This window comes from Pongo pygmaeus, chromosome 3, assembly GCF_028885625.2.
Source record: "Pongo pygmaeus isolate AG05252 chromosome 3, NHGRI_mPonPyg2-v2.0_pri, whole genome shotgun sequence".
Classification (NCBI taxonomy): domain Eukaryota; kingdom Metazoa; phylum Chordata; class Mammalia; order Primates; family Hominidae; genus Pongo; species Pongo pygmaeus.
In genome coordinates, this window is record NC_072376.2 from 190,679,717 (window position 1) to 190,698,859 (window position 19,143).

The 19,143-nt window shown below is 38.3% G+C and overlaps 1 protein-coding gene across 8 annotated transcripts in view; it reads left to right on the plus strand.

Moving 5' to 3' along the window:
- The first annotated feature begins 12,618 nt into the window (after nt 1–12,618).
- The window catches only part of NEIL3 (nei like DNA glycosylase 3), a 61,166-nt gene continuing 54,641 nt past the window's right edge, over nt 12,619–19,143 (plus strand). For 6 of the 8 annotated variants that reach the window (XR_010126177.1, XM_063664300.1, XM_063664299.1 and 3 more), the window contains exon 1: nt 12,639–12,904. Coding sequence is in view for 7 of the 8 variants with exons in the window: in XM_063664300.1 (XP_063520370.1) it covers nt 12,749–12,904 (156 nt within the window). In the remaining variant the exon portion in view is untranslated. Of the gene's footprint in view, nt 12,905–19,143 lie in introns of all 8 variants that reach the window. The other 2 variants (XM_063664298.1, XM_054485909.2) reach the window with 1 other exon arrangement.

A 19,143-nucleotide genomic window follows, 5' to 3' on the forward strand; every position in this document is an offset into this window, starting at 1 on the left:
GTTGCAGTGAGCTGAGATGGCACCATTGCACTCCAGCCTGGGCAACAGAGTAAGACTGTCTCAAAAAGAAAAAAAAATTAAAAAGCAAGCCAGCTCATTTTATGAGCCTATTATGACCCTGATATGTATTTATGTACTTATTAGCTACAATTATCTACTTCACATGCAATATAATGCAGAGGCTAAGAGTCAAACTACCTTTGCAAAAATTATAACAGTGAGAAAAATCTACCCTGACTCCATCTTGCTTCTAACCTCACAAGCTAATTGCTCTCACTCATTTCTGGGTGTAGGCCAAGGTAACTATGGAAGAAATGTAGTTTACAGTTTAACTTTGAAGCAAGGATGATAATAGTCCCTCCCAAAACTGATCCCCTCTGGGGACAGAAACTGCCTTTGGAAGAACACTGAAAGACTACAGGGTTAGGGTTATGGGAGGGACCTGAATTCTGCAAAGATGTGGACATATTTAAATAAAAAGCAGCTATTGCTCCCTAGCTTGCTTTTCTATAATTCCTTACTGTTCAGGAGTCATGTAGCTAGATGTCACTAGGTTTGTAACTTCTCTAATTGCTCCTATAGATAACATTACTATTGATTGGTTTTTGAGATATTTTTCAGACTTTTACATTCAGTCAGACCAAGTGATGCCACCTGGACCCATGATTCATACCCAGAAACCGACTCAGCACAAGAAGACAATTTGGATGCTCTGATGATTTCATCCCCAACCAATCAGCAGCACCCATTCCCTACTCCCTTGCCTACCAAATTATCCTTAAAAACCCTAGGCTCCAAGCTGTTAGTGAGGCAAATATGAGAAACATCTCCCATCCTTCTGCTCAACTGCCTTGCAATAATTAAACTCTTTCTCTGCTGCAACACTGCTGTCTCAAAACATTGGCTTTATCTGTGCAGCAGGCAAGAAGAAACCATTGGGGGTGTAACAAGAACAAGATTGCCTAGACTCAAATCTTGGTTGTGTCATTATCTGTATGAATTTAGGCAAGTTATGTATCCCTTCTCTGCCTCAGCATTCTCATCTGTAAAATGAGAACAATAATAATGTTTATCACTTGGGATGCTGCAAGGATTAAGTGAATCATACTTGAAAAGCACTTAAATATTCATAGTACAAAGTCAGTGCCTCATAAATATTATATATTATTATAAGTATAGAGCTAAGTTATTAATCCATTAGGAACTACTTGCCTTAAAATTAAAATATTTTTAAAAATAAAAAAATTTAAATATATAGAAATGGTAATATGTTTTTCTCTTCCCCAACTGAGTGTTCACATTTCACATTGCAATCAAGTGCCTTACACAATAAAAAAAAATTTTAAATACAATAGAAAATAATATGCCACTCAATATATCAATCTATGAAATAACTAGGAATTAAGCCAATAAAGAAAGCACACCATCTTCACAGAGAAACTTATAAAATTAATAAACTTAATCCAATGAGACCTTAATAAAAGAAGACACATTAACATTGTAAAGCTATTAATTTTTTCTTAAACTTACCTATAAATTTAATGTATTTATAATTAAAATCTCAGACGAATTTCAGGAGGAATATGAAACTGATTCTAAATATAACCTGGAAGTTTAAACACTCATAGAAAGCTAATATAATTTTGAAAAGAAAGACTAAAAGTGGGAACTCACTTTCCAAGATATGAAGACATATTATAATACCACCATAATAAAAATAGTATTGAAGTTGGGCAAGAACAGATAGACCAACAAAACTAAAGAGGAAGAACAAACAGACATATATAACTGTGAATTCTGCATATAACGATGGCATCATAGATAAAAGACCTAAATGTAAACATAAAAGTTTTAATCAAAGTTTTTTAGGTTTCCTGCATAAGAAACCATTCCAAAGTCTCAGTGGCTTCCAAAAACAAACTTTTATTTTTTTTGAGATGGAGTCTTATTTATTTATTTATTTATTTATTTATTTATTTATTTGAGTCAGAGTCTCAGGTCTCACTCTGTTGCCCAGGCTGGAGTGCAGTGGCTCAATCTCGGCTCACTGCAACCTCTGCCTCCTGGGTTCAAGTGATTCTCCTGCCTCAGCCTCCTGAGTGGCTGGGATTACAGGTGCCCACCACCACGCCCAGCTAATTTTTGTATTTTTAGTAGAGACAGTGTTTCACCAGGTTAGCCAGGCTGGTCTCAAATTCCTGACCTCAAGTGATCCACCCTCCTGGGCTTCCCAAAGTGCTGGGATTACAGGCGTGAGCCATCATGTCTGGCCTAAAAATAAACACTTTATTTCTCACTTACAAATTTATGATCAGATAAGAGAACTCACATTCAATTGACTAAGGCAGTCAAATGGCCTGACAACGATGTGGTGAAGTCTTATCCTCTAGAGAAAGACACATCAATGATAGCATTAATAAAACTGCTGTGAGGAAGCAAGTGAATACTGGAAACAACAATCAATTTAGCGTAAGAAAACTATAAAGTTTATTAAAACAGTGTGTATGAGGACATTTTTATGACATTGGTAGAAACTTGGATTTGGGGGGAAAGAACAAATCATAGTAAAAAATGTTGATAAATCTGAATAAATCAAAAGTAAAAATTTATGTTCAGGATAGAAAAAAACAGCTGATATATGATGGAGGAAGAAAATAAATTAGCATTATACAAGAGATTATTTTCTAGAGTACAACAAAAACTCATATGATTCGGTAGCTTATATACTTGAAGACAGCGGGAATTATTATTACTATTATTTTCTGTATTGATGGCTATTGTAGCTGCAGTGCTAAGATAAGTGCCTAGCAATATTGTTACTCCTCACTGTTAAACCTCCTTACTGTGTATCCTGTTTCAGGATTTGCTTCTGATCTATTCTTCTCTAAACCAGATATATTAGTTTCCTATTGCTGCTGTAACAAATTCTCACAAATTCAGTGGGTTACAACACAACAAATTTTTTCTCTTGTTGTCCTGGAGGTCAAAAGCTCAACATCAGCCTCACTGGCCTGGAGTCAAAGAATTGGTAGGGCTGGTTCCCTCTGGAGGCAATGGGGGAGGATCGGTTTCCTTGCCCTTTCTGGCTGGCCGAGGTCATCAGTGTTCCTTGGATGATGGCTTCTTCATCCTTCTTCAAAGGTATCAGCATAGCATCACCACCCTCCTTCACTAACTCTGCTTCTGTTTTCTGTCAGCTTTTCTGTCTTTGACCCTCCCGCCTGCCTTTTATAAGGACCCTTGTGACTACATTGAGCCCACCAGGACAATGCAGGATAATCCCCCATCTCAAAATCTGTAATTTAATCACACATGCAGAGTCCTTGTGTCATATGAGGAAACATATTTACAGGTTCCAGAAATTAGGACTTGAACACTTTTTCGGAGGCCACTGTTCTGTCTACCACCCCAGGGTTTCTCAACCTTGGCACAATTGACATGTTTGCCTGGATAATTCCTTGTTACGGTGGCTTGTCCTCTGCATTGTAAGATATTTAGCAGCATCCCTGCCGTGTGCTCCTTAGACATCAGTAGCACATTCCCTTCCCCTTGTTGTAACCAAATGTCACCTGAGGGGCAATATTGCCTCTGGCTGAGACCCATGCTTTATCCTGTTCTAGTGATCTTTTTAAAAAGCAAATCTAATCATGTCACTTTCCTGCATAGAATTGTCTGTTGCCTATTATTTTCAAAACAATATTCACATTTCTTAATATATCATAATAAATTACTCACAATCGGGCTTTGCGCATTTCTCTTGGTTATTTCTCCGTCTTGCTGATTTTTCTGGCTGCCTTCTCTTTCCATCCTCTCGTCCTCCATATATTCTTGCAGTTCCTCTGAATATGAGGTTCCCTCACACCTCCTGGCTTTGTAAATATCTTTTCCTCCATCCACCTAGAAAACACCTTCTATTCTTCATCTGATGAACTTTTACTTACTTCTCTTTAGGAGCCAGCTTAGATATCTGAGAATCTAAGTCACTTTCTCATGTACACTCTGAGCATGTTACCTCAATTAGAGAGCTAGTGTTTATTTCCTCTTTTCCCTGCACTGGGCTGTGAATTGTTTAGATCTCTGACCATTATCTGTTTTGAAGGGCTTAACCCTCTTCCTGGAACATATTAGTTGTACAATAATCATTTTTGGAATGATGGAGTAAATGGTGGATTTCATGCCTCAACTTGAATACACTCTCTGGTGGCTGAAACTGAGGAAGAATGTTGCTCCAAAATATTAATGGGTGATAACTTGCTTTTCTATTTTAAAATAGAAAAGAAATTAATTCTCCCATTCTCTTACATGGAAAGAACCACTCGAAAAGAAATTATTTTGAATTTAGTCACTATTTAGTTATTATTTTTTCCAAAATTAAGGCTCATGCTCAGAAGCTATTTTTCTTAATATGTTTGAGTTTTTAAAAATTGGAAAAAACATCTCTTCCACCAAGAATTTGGCAAAGAAAGCTAGATTAAACATCGCAATCATAGATTTCACAACACTATGAAAAGGCTAGGTATGTCTGAGCAGTTTCCTGTATCAGGAGGGCACGGTTGATTTTGCAATTTAGGTTTTTACTTTGCAGGCAGAAAACTGTCACCTGGGCACTTCCAGCTTTCACTATGTAACAAAAAAACTGATTTGCAAAGTCCCAACATTTGGTGTATGCTCCAAACAATAAAAGTGTCAAAATGGTTTCTGTTGCTGTGCATTTTATTATTATCCTGATAGTTGAATGTTAAAGTTTCTCTTAATGTTTAGAAACTGGAGACTCTTTAGTAAATACCACTGAAAACACCTGCATATAATGCTTGCTAATGAGGTTTCCTCACTTCAAAGCTCAAATTAAGAGGGTGCTGAGAGAGGATGGATGCTATCTCTGTATCTTTTAAATATATTCAGGTAATTTATGTAAAACACCAAAATTAAAGACATTTCCCCCATGCTATGCTTTTATCACTCCAGCTAAAAATCTGCCCACAGACACTGCAAGAAGGATATAAACAAAGTTTTGTTATCTAAAATATGTCAAAACATAATATGCTAAAAGAAGACTTTTAGATTGTCATTAGTTCCCATATAAGGCTGACTAAAATGTTTCCTTTTCCTTTAAACCACCTTTTTTTTAGGTTGTTGCTAAACATATTGGGTTGAGCGCCAGTGTCACATAATTGATGTTGCTGAAAATATTTGGCTAAGGCTACAGCTTGCCTGGTTGAATCCTAACCCTGTAACCTCGAGAAAGAGGCTTCACCACTCCATGCCTCAGAGCTTTCATTTGTAAAATGAGGATAACAATAATAGTTCCAACCTCAGAAGGCTACTGTGAGGACTAAGAGCCAATATTTGGGCCACGTGGCATGACTCATGCCTATAATCCCAGGACTTTGGCAGGCCAAGGCAGGAGGATCACTTGAGGCCAGGAGTTCAAGACCAGCCTGGGCAACATAGCAAGACCCTATCTCTAAAATATATATATATATTTTAAATTAGGAAGGCATGCTGTAGTCCCAGCAGCTCAGGAAGCTGAGATAGGAGGATAACTTGAGCCCAGGAGTTCAAGGCTGCAGTGAAATATGGTGGCGTCACTGCACTTCAGCCTAGGTGGCAAAGTGAGACCCTGTCTCTAAAAAATTAAAAATAAATTAAAAAGAGTCAATATTTGCAAAACACTCCAAATCTTTCCTGGTACATGAAAGCACTAAGTAAGCATCTGGGATTATTATTAGAGAAAACAGAGGAATTTTGTACTAAGGACTCTTCAAAGTGTTAAGAACTCAGCATTGTGCAGGGAATCTACTATCAGCAACTATTATCAGCAACTGTGAGATTCATCTATTCCTTAATAAGAATAAGCAAACAAGGGGGACCCAAACCACAGCAACTGTGAGATTCATCTACTATCAGCAACTGTGAGATTCATCTATTCCTTAATAAGAATAAGCAAACAAGGGACCCAAACCACAGCTCTTCATAGCCTAAAATGCAGCCCTGGATTTTGGTTAGTAAATGTATTAAATACTTCTGTACTAAATCTGGGTTTCAAATTCAGGAAGAAGTTTTGTGAATTTGTGGGTTTAGGGTCCCTACACTTGTTGAAAAATTTCAATGGCCACATATTATCCCAGGAAAATGAGTTATATTTTCCTTGATTTGTGTTCTTGACAACATAGTTCCTAGGAATTTTTGCAGTGTCATCTACCATTACTTACCTACCTGACACTTCTGCTTTAATCACTGTGCCCAAAGTACATCACATGTTTTTCCATATTCCCCTTGCTTAGAATTCCCTTAATTGACTTTTCTACTTCCCTAGGGCCCCCACTTCTGATGGGAACCCTCTTAGCTTCCATCTCTTCTCTGATCATATTTGTTAGATTACATTGCTTCTGAGTGATCGGTTCCTTCAGTGAATTCTCCTAGTATCTGTACCATTTTTTGTACATAGCATGAGATCTCTTTTCCTTTTATTACATTTTTTTAATGCCTGTATCTCTAACTATATTGTAATGTCTTTGTGTACAAAGACTCCTCTATGCCACGATGTACCTCAGGGCCTGGCTCTGTGCCCCAAAGCAAGCATGAAGTATCTTTTTTATTAATAAAATCATTGGAAGTAAAATTTATATTATTTTTAGCTCCCATCCATCTCCTTTTGGCAAATTGTTACCCCTTCCAATGCTTTTTCCACTAGTATTATGTATTTATGTGCTGTATATTGCCTACTTGAGGTCTTGAAGAAAGCTATCTTTCCCAGTGTTTTGGAAATTTTTATTTCATCAACACTTACCTGTGTTGTTGGTGAAAAAAGAACTGATCCAGGAGCAAAAAAATGTAGGTTATCTTAATAACGACTAACCTGAAATGAAACTGCTTCTTCATCTGTAAAATACTAAAGCTAATATCCTCCCTGACTACTATACAGGGTTATTGTGAAGACAAATACATACAAAATACAGTCATGTGTGGTGTGACAATATTTTGATAAACAATGGACCGCATATACTATGGTGGTCCCATAAGATTGTAATGGAGCTATTGCCTAGTGATGTCATCGTAGCTATCCTAACATCATAGTGTAATGCATTACTCATGTTTGTGGTGATAAACAAACCTACTGCACTGCTGTCATATAAATAATTACGTACAGTACATAATATTTGATAATAATTGGCTGGTATAAACAAACCTACTGCACTGCTGTCCTATAAACAATTATGTACAGTACATAATATTTGATAATAATTGACTATGTTGCTGCTTTTTATATATAATATACTGTGCATTTTATTATTATTTTAGAGTTTACCCCTTGTCCTTATTAAAAAAAAAAAAGATTAACCATGAAACAGTCTCAGGCAAGCCCTTCAGGAGGTATTCTGGAAGGCATTGCTGTAAGAGATGACACCTCTATGCATGTTGTTGCCCCTGAAGACCTTCCAGTGGGAGAAGATGTGGAGGTGGAAGACAGTGATATTGATGATCCTGACCCTGTGTAGGCCTAGGCTAATGTGTGTGTTTGTGTCTTCATTTTTTCAAAAAGTTTAAAAGTAAAAAAAAAAAAAATTTTAAAATAGAATAAAAGTTATAGAATAACAATATAAAGAAAATAGTTTTGTACAGCTGTACAATGTGGTTATGTTTTAAGCTAAGTGTTATTACAAAAGAGTCCAAAAGTTTAAAAAGTTGATAAAGTAAAAAAGTTACAGTAAGCTAAGGTTAATTTATTACTGAAGAAAGAAAAATACTTTTTATAAATGTAGTGTAGCCTAAGTGTACTGTGTTTATAAAGTCTACAGTTGTGTACAGCAGTATCCTGGGCCTTCCCACTCACCCACCACTCACTCACTGACTCACCCAGAGCAACTTCCAGTCCTCTAAGCTCCATTCATAAGAAGTGTCCTATGGAGGTGTACCATTTTTAAATCTTTTATACTGTATTTTTACTGTGCCTTTTCTATGTTTACATATGTTAAGAAACACAAATATGGCCAGGTGCGGTGGCTCAAGCCTGTAATCCCAGCACTTTGGGAGGCCGAGGTGGGCAGATCACGAGGTCAGGAGATCGAGACCATCCTGGCTAACACGGTGAAAACCCATCTCTACTAATAATACAAAAAAATTAGCCAGGCGTGGTGGCAGGCACCTGTAGTCCCAGCTACTTGGGAGGCTGAGGCAGAAGAATGGCATGAACCCGGGAGGTGGAGGTTGCAGTGAGCTGAGATCGCGCCACTGCACTCCAGCCTGGGCAACAGAGCGAGACTCCATCTCAAAAAAAAAAAAAAAAAAGAAACACAAATACTTACCATTGTGTTATAATTGCTTACAGTATTCAGTACAGTAACATGCTGTACAGGTTTAGTAGCCTAGGAGCAACAGTCTATACCATGTAGCCTAGCTGTGCAGTAGGCTGTCCCATCTATGTTTGTAAAAGTGCACTCCATGATATTCACACAGTGGCAAAACTGTCTAATGACAAATTTCTCAGAATGCATCCCATCATTGAGTGACGCATGACTGTAATGTACACAAATGACTGCACATACGGTTGGTTTTATTCCCTCGGGAATACATCAAGATTACCGGCTTGTTGCTCTAATTACTGGCATGTCACAGGTTAACTTAATGTATTACTAAGTTTCCATAACATTTATTTTAGAAAAGACCCTTGAAAACATCAAATCTCAATTCAAAAGAATGATATTAAAGGCCCCTGGGAACAGATGGTCCAATTTTTCAACCTTAAGTTAATCATAATAATTCAATTAAACAAATATTTGTTGAATATCTATTATATACAAAAAAAGCACACTGGCTGCTATGGAAAATATAAAGATGAGATCTCTTCTGTCTTTAAGGAATGAGGGTCTAGTCTAGAAGACCAAAATGTACAAAATGTACACAAATTACTTTACCACAAGGTAAGTTTGGTAAGTTCTTTGGAAGAACTAACTTCAGAAGATATGAGGTTAATTCTGACTGTATCAATAAGGGTTTTTAGAGGATATCCATACAACTGGGGCTTAAAAGTTGGGAGAACTTGGCCAGGCGCGGTGGTTCACACCTGTAATCCCAGCACTTTGGGAGGCTGAGGTGGGCGGATCATGAGGTCAAGAGATCAAGATCATGGTGGCCAATATGTTGAAACTGTCTCTACTAAAAATACAAACATTAGCTGGGCGTGGTGGTGCGTGCCTGTAGTCCCAGCTACTCTGGAGGCTGAGGCAGGAGAATTGCTTGAATCCAAGAGGCAGAGGTTGCAGTGCATGTTGGTGCATGCCTGTAGTCCCAGCTACTCAGGAGGCTGAAGCAGGAGAATTGCTTGAACCCAGGAGATGGAGGTTGCAGTGAGCCGAGATTGTACCACTGCACTCCAGCCTGGGTGACAGATCGAGACTCCATGTCAAAAAAAAAAAAAAAAAAAAATGTGGGAGAACTTCAGAAAACTGGGAAAAAGAGGAGGTATTAAAAACGTGAGAATAGGCTGAGCACGGTGGCTCATGCCTGTAATCCCAGCACTTAGGGAGGTCGAGGTGGGCGGATCACCTAAGGTCAAAAGTTCGAGACCAGCCTGGCCAACATGGCAAAACTCGGTCTCTACTAAAAATACAAAAATTAGCTGGGTGTGGTGGTGGGCGCCTGTAATCCCAGCTACTTGGGAGGCTGAGGCAGGAGAATTGCTTGAACCCAGGAGGCGGGGGTTGTAGTGAGCTGAGATCATGCCACTGCACTCCAGCCTGGGAGACAGAGCTAGACTCTGTCTTGGAAAAAAAAAAGTGAGACGAATAGCATGAGCCAAAAAACAAAAGGTACAAAATATATTCTGGGAATAAGTACAATTTATCTTAATTTTGTGGAGTATTCATAACTTTCAAAGTGCTTTTACATAAGCTATGTTGTGTATGGAAATTAGAGCAATCATATGCAGGTGTATAGAAAAAGTATTATTTATTGTCTGTATGAAGAAAGTGAGTTTTGGAAAAGATAAATATCATATATTATTTGATAGTTATCAAATAATAAATTTGATAAATTCAGCAAATTTACCAAAATTAGTAAATTGTACTTAAGAAGAAATTGTGAAGGTTCCTCTGGTAAGAGTGCACAAGAGAAAATGCAAGGAGGATGGCAGTTAGCAGGATCCTTACATAGTCCAGCTGAAACGTAGCAAGAGTCTGCGCTAGGGTAGGCTTGCTTGCAATGTTGTGGGCTCTTTTTACAGACAATGTAGATACACAGCGTATGCCAGTTTGCTTTTGATTGGATGTAAGAAGCGAGATCAAAGAGATATACCAAAGGACTCAGAGGCTAGTCACATATAAACAAAATCTGGGCCAGGTGCAGTGGCTCACGCCTATAATCCTAGCACTTTGGGAGGCCGAGGCAGGTGGATCCCTTGAAGTCAGGAGTTCAAGACCAGTCTGGCCAACATGGTGAAACCCCGTCTTTACTAAAAATACAAAAACTAGCCAGGTGTGGTGTTGGTGCCTGTAATCCCACCTACTAGGGAGGCTGAGGCAAGAGAATTGCTTGAACCCAGGAGGTGGAGGTTGCAGTGAGCCAAGGTCAGGCCACTGCACTCCAGCCAAGAAAACAAAACAAAATCTGACTCGGCCTTTCAGTCATGCCAGTGAAATCTCTTAATGCCTTCAGTGTCAGTCCCCAACTCTTACTAATTAAAGATCGTATTTGACCCAAATGTGCACAGTACACAACACCTTAAAGAGAAATCAGGTGAATCAGATAAATGAACAGGTTGATATTTTTTAAATTTGTCCACAAGCTTGTTGATATCCCTCCCTTCCAATCACAGCTGAATTCCTCTCCCCTTGTGTATGAACTGTATTTAATGACTGGCTTCTAATGAATGGAACAAGGAGTAAGTTACCATAATAAACTAAGTAATAAAGGGTGACTAAGTAATAAAGAGCATTGCGGCTTTCTCCTTGACTTCTCTCTTGGATCACACTCTCAGCTGCCATGTCATTAGAAGAGCCAAGCCGCACTATAGAGACACATGAGGTGAGAAACAGGCCTCCTGCCAACAGCCATGCAAGTGACTCATCTCGGAAGTGGATCTTTTAGCTACAAAAAGCCTTTAGAGCACTTTAGCCCTGGCTAATATTTTAACTGTAACCTCTTGAGAAACGCTGAGCCAGGATGACCCTGGCTAGTTAGACTATTGCCAAATTCCTGACCCACAGAAACTATGAAATAACAAATGGGACAATTGATGAGGTAACAATAAAGAAGTAATATAACGCTGAAAAAGGAGAAGATATATAGGACTTTTCTGCATCAAAGAACAGAGATTATTGAATTGAACAAGGAAGTAAAGTACAAATAGTCCTGAAATTGATCCAGCCAACTTTTGATCACTAATCTCTCCCTGCAAAGAGAAAGATTTAATACTTTTCAAAATTTCAAAGTCAAGTCCTCAGTATATCCAAATTCAAGTGTCTAGTATACAGATGCTCCTCAACTTATGATGGGGTTATGTCCTGATAAACCCGTTGTAAACTGAAAATACAGTAAGTCGAAAATGCCTTTAATACACCTAACCTACCAAACATCATAGCTTCAGGAGGCCCTCCTTAAATGTGCTCAGAACACTTACATTAGCCTACAGTCGGGAAAAATCACCTAACACAAAGCATATTTTATAATAAAGTGTTGAATAATTTATTGACTACTGTACTGAAAATTAAAAACAGAATGGCTGTATGAGTACTCAAAGTACAGTTTCTACTGAGTGTGTATCACTTTTGCACCATCATACAGTCAAAACACTGTTACGCTGAGCCATCCTAAGTCAGCAACCACCTGTGTATACGCTCTTGTGGTTTAACTGCGATGCAATGCTATGCTTATGAAATCACTTAGAAATTGACATTCTGTTTTAATGTGTTGTATTTCAGTTTTCAAAAAAGAATACACTTTATAATTTACAAAACTATATGGAGTCATAAGCTTCATAGATTTATCTGTATGTATGCATCTTTGGTTAGCGTTGTCGGTAAATTTGAAAAGCTACGCATTACCCTCAAATTTATATAAAGCTCTACCTTTAACAAAGCAATTTCATATAGCTTTCATCTTGGGGCGTCCTCTTACAAAACGGATGCATGGACTTGGGTAGGGCTCACTTAACTATCTAATAATGGAGTTTTAAAATAAAGACACTAGAATATATTCTGCTGTTTGTTCCAAAAACCCTCTTCTTCGTTTCTCTTATGCCACCCACGTCCAAATATAGCATACCAAAAACAGAGCCAAAAACAAGATTGTCTGTGACATATCTGTCCCGTCACAGACAAGGACAGATTAAGAGGATCAGATCAGAAAATGTGTGTATACTAAGTAGCTCAAAGACAAGGGCAAAACTTTAACGTAAAGAAAATACATTCAGAGCTTTCCAAGTCTCAATTTCTTCTGCTTTTACAGTTCATCCTGGTTAGTTGTCCTCCACGCCCCCTGCCCCACGCGCGTTTGCGTTTTCTTAATAAACCCACAGCAAGACCTACGGTGGGGGATGAACCACAGCGCATGCGCCGTAGGGAGAGACCGCAACAGCTAGGGTGCTGTTTGGGCGGGGCCTGGGCGAGCCTGGGCGGGGCCTGGGCTGGGCCAGACGCGCGCGAGATTTGAATTTCCTCTGCGTGCAGTCAATGCCCGCGCAGAGGTTGAGTTTCACGGCGGTATTCTCACCAGGCCCTGCAACCAGTGGGCCACAGTGCCGGCCACAGAGATGGTGGAAGGACCAGGCTGTACTCTGAATGGAGAGAAGATTCGCGCGCGGGTGCTCCCGGGCCAGGCGGTGACCGGCGTGCGGGGAAGCGCTCTGCGGAGCCTGCAGGGCCGCGCCTTGCACCTCGCAGCCTCCACGGCTGTGATCTCCCCGCAGGTGAGCTACTCCTGTAACAGGTCATGCAGTCAGCAGGGGGAAATGGAATAAAGACCCCATCAGGGTTCCAGGATTTAAAGTGTCATCTCTTTGCTCTGGCCCAGGTTTCCTGGGGTCCCACCTTTCACAAAGTTTATCGTCACTTTACTGTAGGGAGAAGTCGGTCGTAGCGCGCCTGCGCAGCAGAGGAGGGCTCTTGCTGCCTGAGCAAGATGCCCTAGGGGAATCCAGTGAAGGTGTTTTATCCGAGTCACCTTACTTAACTTCTTTATGATACCCACATGGTTTCCCATGTCTACAGCTGCATTTTTTACTGTTGATATTATCAAATCTCTGCTACCTCTGATGTTTTTTCGTCCCATTTTAAGCTTTTAGCATAAAATTCTACTTTATTGCTTCCCTAATCTGCAATTGGTAAGTGTATCACAACTAGTATATAATTCTAAAACTACACGTAGAAAATTTAGCACTAACTTCTCACTCAACTTCATATTGCCATCTAATTAAGGGGCAATGAAACCCAGTTCTGGTTCCCTTAAGTGAGTTTATTTCTTTTTAAAGTAAACTAGCACAGCTTCTTGCCACTCAGGCATTCATTGCAGACGATGTGGTATTCATTTGGCCAGAACTTGTACTAAAAATACTCTGATTAAGCCATCATGTTTTAAAAGCCCTTTAGATGTGTGGATGATTGTATTTCATGCCTACATGCAATATTGTACTGTATTTCAGTTTCTTCTGCAAAGCTTCCTTATAGCCTTTCGTCCTAGAAGAAAAAGTTGCCTGCTATGAAATTAGCATATGCTTACAACTCGAAAGAAATGAGGTTCAAAGTCTAAGAAAATATATTTTCAAACTTGGGAAAAAAGAATAAGTTTTACATCTCCTTCCAGTTGCACTTTTGTTTATTTTGATTTGATATGCCAGTAAGTACTCTGTACCTATTTTTTTATTATTGTTATAGTGTTTCTAAAATCCTTTCAGGGTGCCACAGAGATGGATTTTAGATGGTTTCTTAAGAATATTAATATTTATGAAAATTACTCATTCAACAAAATTTTGAATACTCAAGGCACCTAGGGAGCAAAAACAAATACTTCCTCTTTTGGAGCCTATACTTTAGTTGGGAAGATACAAAGACATTCATTAAATAATCGCCTAAAGAAATATAAATTAGTAAGTTCTGTGAAGGAGAGATACATGGTTCTTTAAGGCACTGTAGGAAGTTCAGGAAAGGCTTCCCCAGGGAAGTAGCCAAGCTGAGGTGTGGGCCGGGTGCCGTAGCTCACGCCTGTAATCCCAGCACTTTGGGAGGCTGAGGTGGGCAGATCACCTGAGGCTGGGAGTTCAAGACCAGCCTGACCAATGTGAAGAAACTCCATGTCTACAAAAATAAAAGATTAGCCAGGCATGGTGGTACATGCCTGTAATCCCAGCTACTTGGGAGGCTGAGGCAGGAGAATCGCTTGAACCCAGGAGGTGGAGGTTGCAGTGAGCTGAGATCGCGTTATTGCACTCCAGCCTGGGCAACAAGAGCGAAACTCTGTCTCAAAAAAAAAAAAACAAAAAACTGAGGTTTGCAGGGTGAGTAGAAGCTGTGCAGCTCAGGGATTGGAAAAGGAAAAAGAAAAGACTGAAAGAAAGCCAGAGTAGACACTGCCCTCTCATTTAAGAGACGACTGCAGAAATCCAGGTGACAAATTTGGGGTCAAGTGCTGGTGGTGGAGATGAAGACAAGAGAATCACTATTTTAGAACTAAAGATGGGAGGGCTAAGCAATGGATATGACATGAATATACTTAGGGATATCATCATTTACGTCATTCAACCACAACGTATTTTGTGTTAGGTTTTATGCTAGCTCCTGCGGATACAAAGATGAGTAGGATATGCTTTCGCTGTGAGAGTCCAACCTAATGTTTTAAATAAATATCACCTCATTGGTATTTAGGAAAAATAGCTTAAACATTTCCTTTTAAGTATTGTCATGATTATCTCTGATGGTATAGCATGAGATGCATTTACGTTTCATTCAGTCATGAAAAAGGATAACCCTATGATAAAGGATTAACCTGATTCTACAGATGAGGCATATGAGGCTCAGAGTGAGTTTAAATAAGTTTGCCCAAGATCACATGGCTAGTAAGGGGCTAAACCAGGGTTTGATTTTTCTTGGAAAATCCAAAGCCTACCCTCTTAACCATGCCATAGCTCCTCTCAGCCATAAAAGATTCAGTAGGATCTTTATTGCTTTTTTAGCATGCAATGGTAGGAACACCATAATGCTCAGTATGTAGTAGTGGTTATTTATTAAATAGAAAAGTGCAACCTTGGATTTTTGGCTGTGTCTACCACCATTTTTAGTCTTGTTCGGTTGAGTCAATTCTCTTATATCTATTCTGATAATTCTCTTCTAATAGCTTCTATGGCCATGTTTGGATTGCACAAAAAAGTGCAGCGTGATAATATAATACAAATGCTTCAGTAATGGTTAGGCAGTTATTAACATCACTTGGCAGCAATATTCAATAAGTTATACCCCACACATAAAAGGCCTGGCATTTAAAGGTATTATTTTTGATACCTTGATAGAAAGAGGCATTAAAAATTGGAATAGGTCTTTGTGGTTAGGATCAGGAATCTGGTTCTGTGGACACTGGATTTTAAAATCAATATGGAAGGAATACATTCTTTGAGGCTGTTGGTAAACTTCTAAATAATTTACTGTGGCTTCATTTTCTGGGCCTTTGATCTGAAAAAAAAACATAATTATAACCTTTTGTAAACATGAAGAGTCTTTTGCATTTTAGAGGGATCCATAAAACATGGTAGGTTGTCACAAACCTCTGGCAAGATCATTACTATAACAGATGATCCCATGTCTCCTAGGCATTTATGCCAAAGAGTTAAAGCTATTTAAATGTTTCTGCTACTGACTTGAAATGATTAGTTTTCACAAGGCAGCATTTAAAAATAATTTAATAACTGCATACTGCATTCTTTACAGTGCAGTAAACATGGAAAAAGTTACTAATGAGAGCTAAAGAAATATTTAATGGGCATTCAAAATAAAATATTTAAACCTCAGATAATCATACCAAAAAACAAACCAAAAAACACTACTTCAGTAGCTATTGCCATAATGAACTGTTACTCTGTCATATAGCATTCCTCTTTGTTCCAGTATAAAGTTTATAGAGAACACACTTGAATGCATGTCTCCCTGTGACAACTGATCCTCATTTTGAGAAAACCTAGTCATAGAAGATCCCAGCATCTGCTAGTCATGGATGTACTATATTATTTTTCTGAGTCGTGATCCACTGTCTTGTCAGCATAAAATTGTGCAACAGTGTAAGCAAATTGCATAAAACTCTGCTGGAGATTGTGGAAACTTATGGTAAGAAACAATATGGGAATATAAATGAACATATCTGGTTAATGAGCTTTGAAGAGTCAATCCTTTGATTTTAATTGTTGGGTGGATACAATATTTTAGTGAAATCATATTTAATCTGCATGTGTTTTCAATCTCACAAAACAGGATATGAAACAGTTTATAAGCATTCATTTTATCTGAAACATGGTCTGATTATTTCCATCACTCCTTAAAATTTGATACATATATTTAATATGCCAGCTATTTATCTTTATATATGCTTCACAGTGTCAGGAACTGAGGAGACATTTAATAAAAGTTGAATGGATGGAGAAGAGCAAGGTTTTGAATAGTGCAAAATGATTAAAGATTTAGAAATAAATTCCATTTGGAATCTTTCATTATGAGAATGTGTATATTTTGTTGTGCATGTTATATGGAAATTCCTACTACCAGAATATAAACCATGTAGTAAATTTTCCTTCTTCAAAGTGGGGAAAAAAATCATGGCTCATTTTATTGCCATTATTTAAAGAAATGAGCTAATCTACAGAGATTCATTTTCCAGCAAAATGAGGCTCATTTCTTTAAGCATCTGAAGGGGATTTCTAAATAATTTAGAGAACATGCATTGTATACTTCCTTACCTTCTTAAATGGGTACTAATAATGATTTTTCCTTAATGACTCAAGATCATCATTATCGGTATCCAGAATCCTATGGAATCATGAAACAAGGGATAACAAAGAACAGAAACATTCTTACAAAGGAGGGAAAAGGGGAGGTAATTTTCCATGGCTATTGTAGCTTTTTATCCAAGATGAACATATTCCGTATGCTGTAGAGAAAAGAACATCTGATCATCTTGATTTTGAATTCCCATTTCTTTGTTACTTCCTCCTCTGGAGATGCTTATTGTCACATCTTAGCTTATTTGGTCAGGATTAAATTAAGCAGCATATAAAATTCTTAGCTTAGTGCCTAGCAAAATAAACACCCTGGAAATTGTTCCTTTTTCTTCTGGGTCAGAACTTTCTCACCAGACCCATTTATCTGAGGAACACCCTATTTTTATGAAGGGTTTGTAATCATTTGGTGCCTTCAGATAAGGTACAAAGTCTTTAGTCTCTGAGTAAGTGCTTGAAGGTCCTGCACTTAGAAAATTGTAGAATATATTTTTGATGAATGGGCCTGAGGACCTCTATTTTGGTGTTTAGAAATCACTTTAAAATTATATTCTTTGATGACTTAGATTGGTATATAAGTGATCTCTGATTCAAAAGTGTTGTTGTAGGCTGGGTGCGGTGGCTGGTGGCTCACTTCTGTAATCCCAGCGCTTTGGGAGGCCGAGGCGGGCGGATCACGAGGTCAGGAGATTGAGACCATCCTGGCTAACACGGTGAAACCCCGTATCTACTAAAAATACAAAAAATTAGCTGGGCGTGGTGGTGGGCGCCTGTAGTCCCAGCTATGCGGGAGGCTGAGGCAGGAGAATGGCATGAACCCAGGAGGTGGAGCTTGCAGTGAGCCGAGATCGCGCCACTGCACTCCAGCCTGGGCAACAGAGCGAGACTCCGTCTCAAAAAAAAAAAAAAAGTGTTATATTGGGGGGAAAAGTGTGTGAGGAAAGAGGAGAGAGTATGAAAGTAAATATGGTATTTTCTTCTCTATAGGGAAAAAACTGCACTACAGTTGAAACATTTATCTATGGAAAAGGCTTATTCTGCTCTGAAAAGTTTATCTTCCTCGTCCACCCATGGATAGGCAGGATAAATGGTAATCAGCACAATAAATCATGTGCTGTCTCTGAAAATGTATGTTGTTTTGAAGATTTCATATTATTAAGCCACTTGCAAATGGGAAGGTGAACCCTTCTCAATCATACTTAAACTTGTGTCAAAGGAGATTTTCGTCTTTATTTCAGAAAAAACTAAAAAGGATAAAATGTTCAAATAATACAGTAATGGATTATAAGGGTCAACATGAGAAAGTCAAGTGTATATTGGACAATTGTGTATAGTCATAGCAAAGATAACAGGCTTATGGAAATTAGTTTTTAAATTTGGGCAGCAAAAACTTATAGAGAGAAGTGATAACCCTAGATTCTATGGTAGGACAAGTGAATATCTTATAAATCTTAGGTTTATTGCAAAAGTCTTGCCCAATTTGTACACAGTAGCTCTTAAAACAAGTAGAACAAACCATTACTGGTATACCAGAATTTTGCCTTAAGATGGAGTTTTAAAAGAATAGTGAAAGATATATCCAGGTGCTTGCATTGGCCAATCATAAGTTGAAAATTTTATTTTATCCCAAGTATATTATCCAGAGCTGATTATTTTAGAAATGATAGAGTACCAGGAATCCGCTGACTTGGGTAAACCATCTGCATGATAGACAACTGAATAAAAAAATCTTGATGTGTCATTTCAAAACCAAAATTAAGCACAGTAGTACCACCTATCCACAGAAGGTGCATTTGAAGACACCCAGTGAATGCCAGAAACCATGCATAGTATCGAACCCTATATATGCTATCTTTTTTCCTATACATACAACCTATGTTTAATTTATAAATTAGGTACAGTAGGAGATTAATAGCAATAACTAATAATAGAACAGTTATGACATACTGTAATAAAAGTTAATGTGGTATCTCTCTCTCTCAAAATATCTTATGGTACTGTACCATGAGTAACTGAAACTACAGAAAGTGAAACCTTGGATAAGGGAGAACTGCTGTATTGGATTAGATCTTTTTAGAGCAACAATTTAAATGCTAAGTAAACATGTCAAATAAAAACCAGGCATGCCAGGACTGGTTGCTAAACACAGAGGAACTCCTCCCTAAACCTTCCCA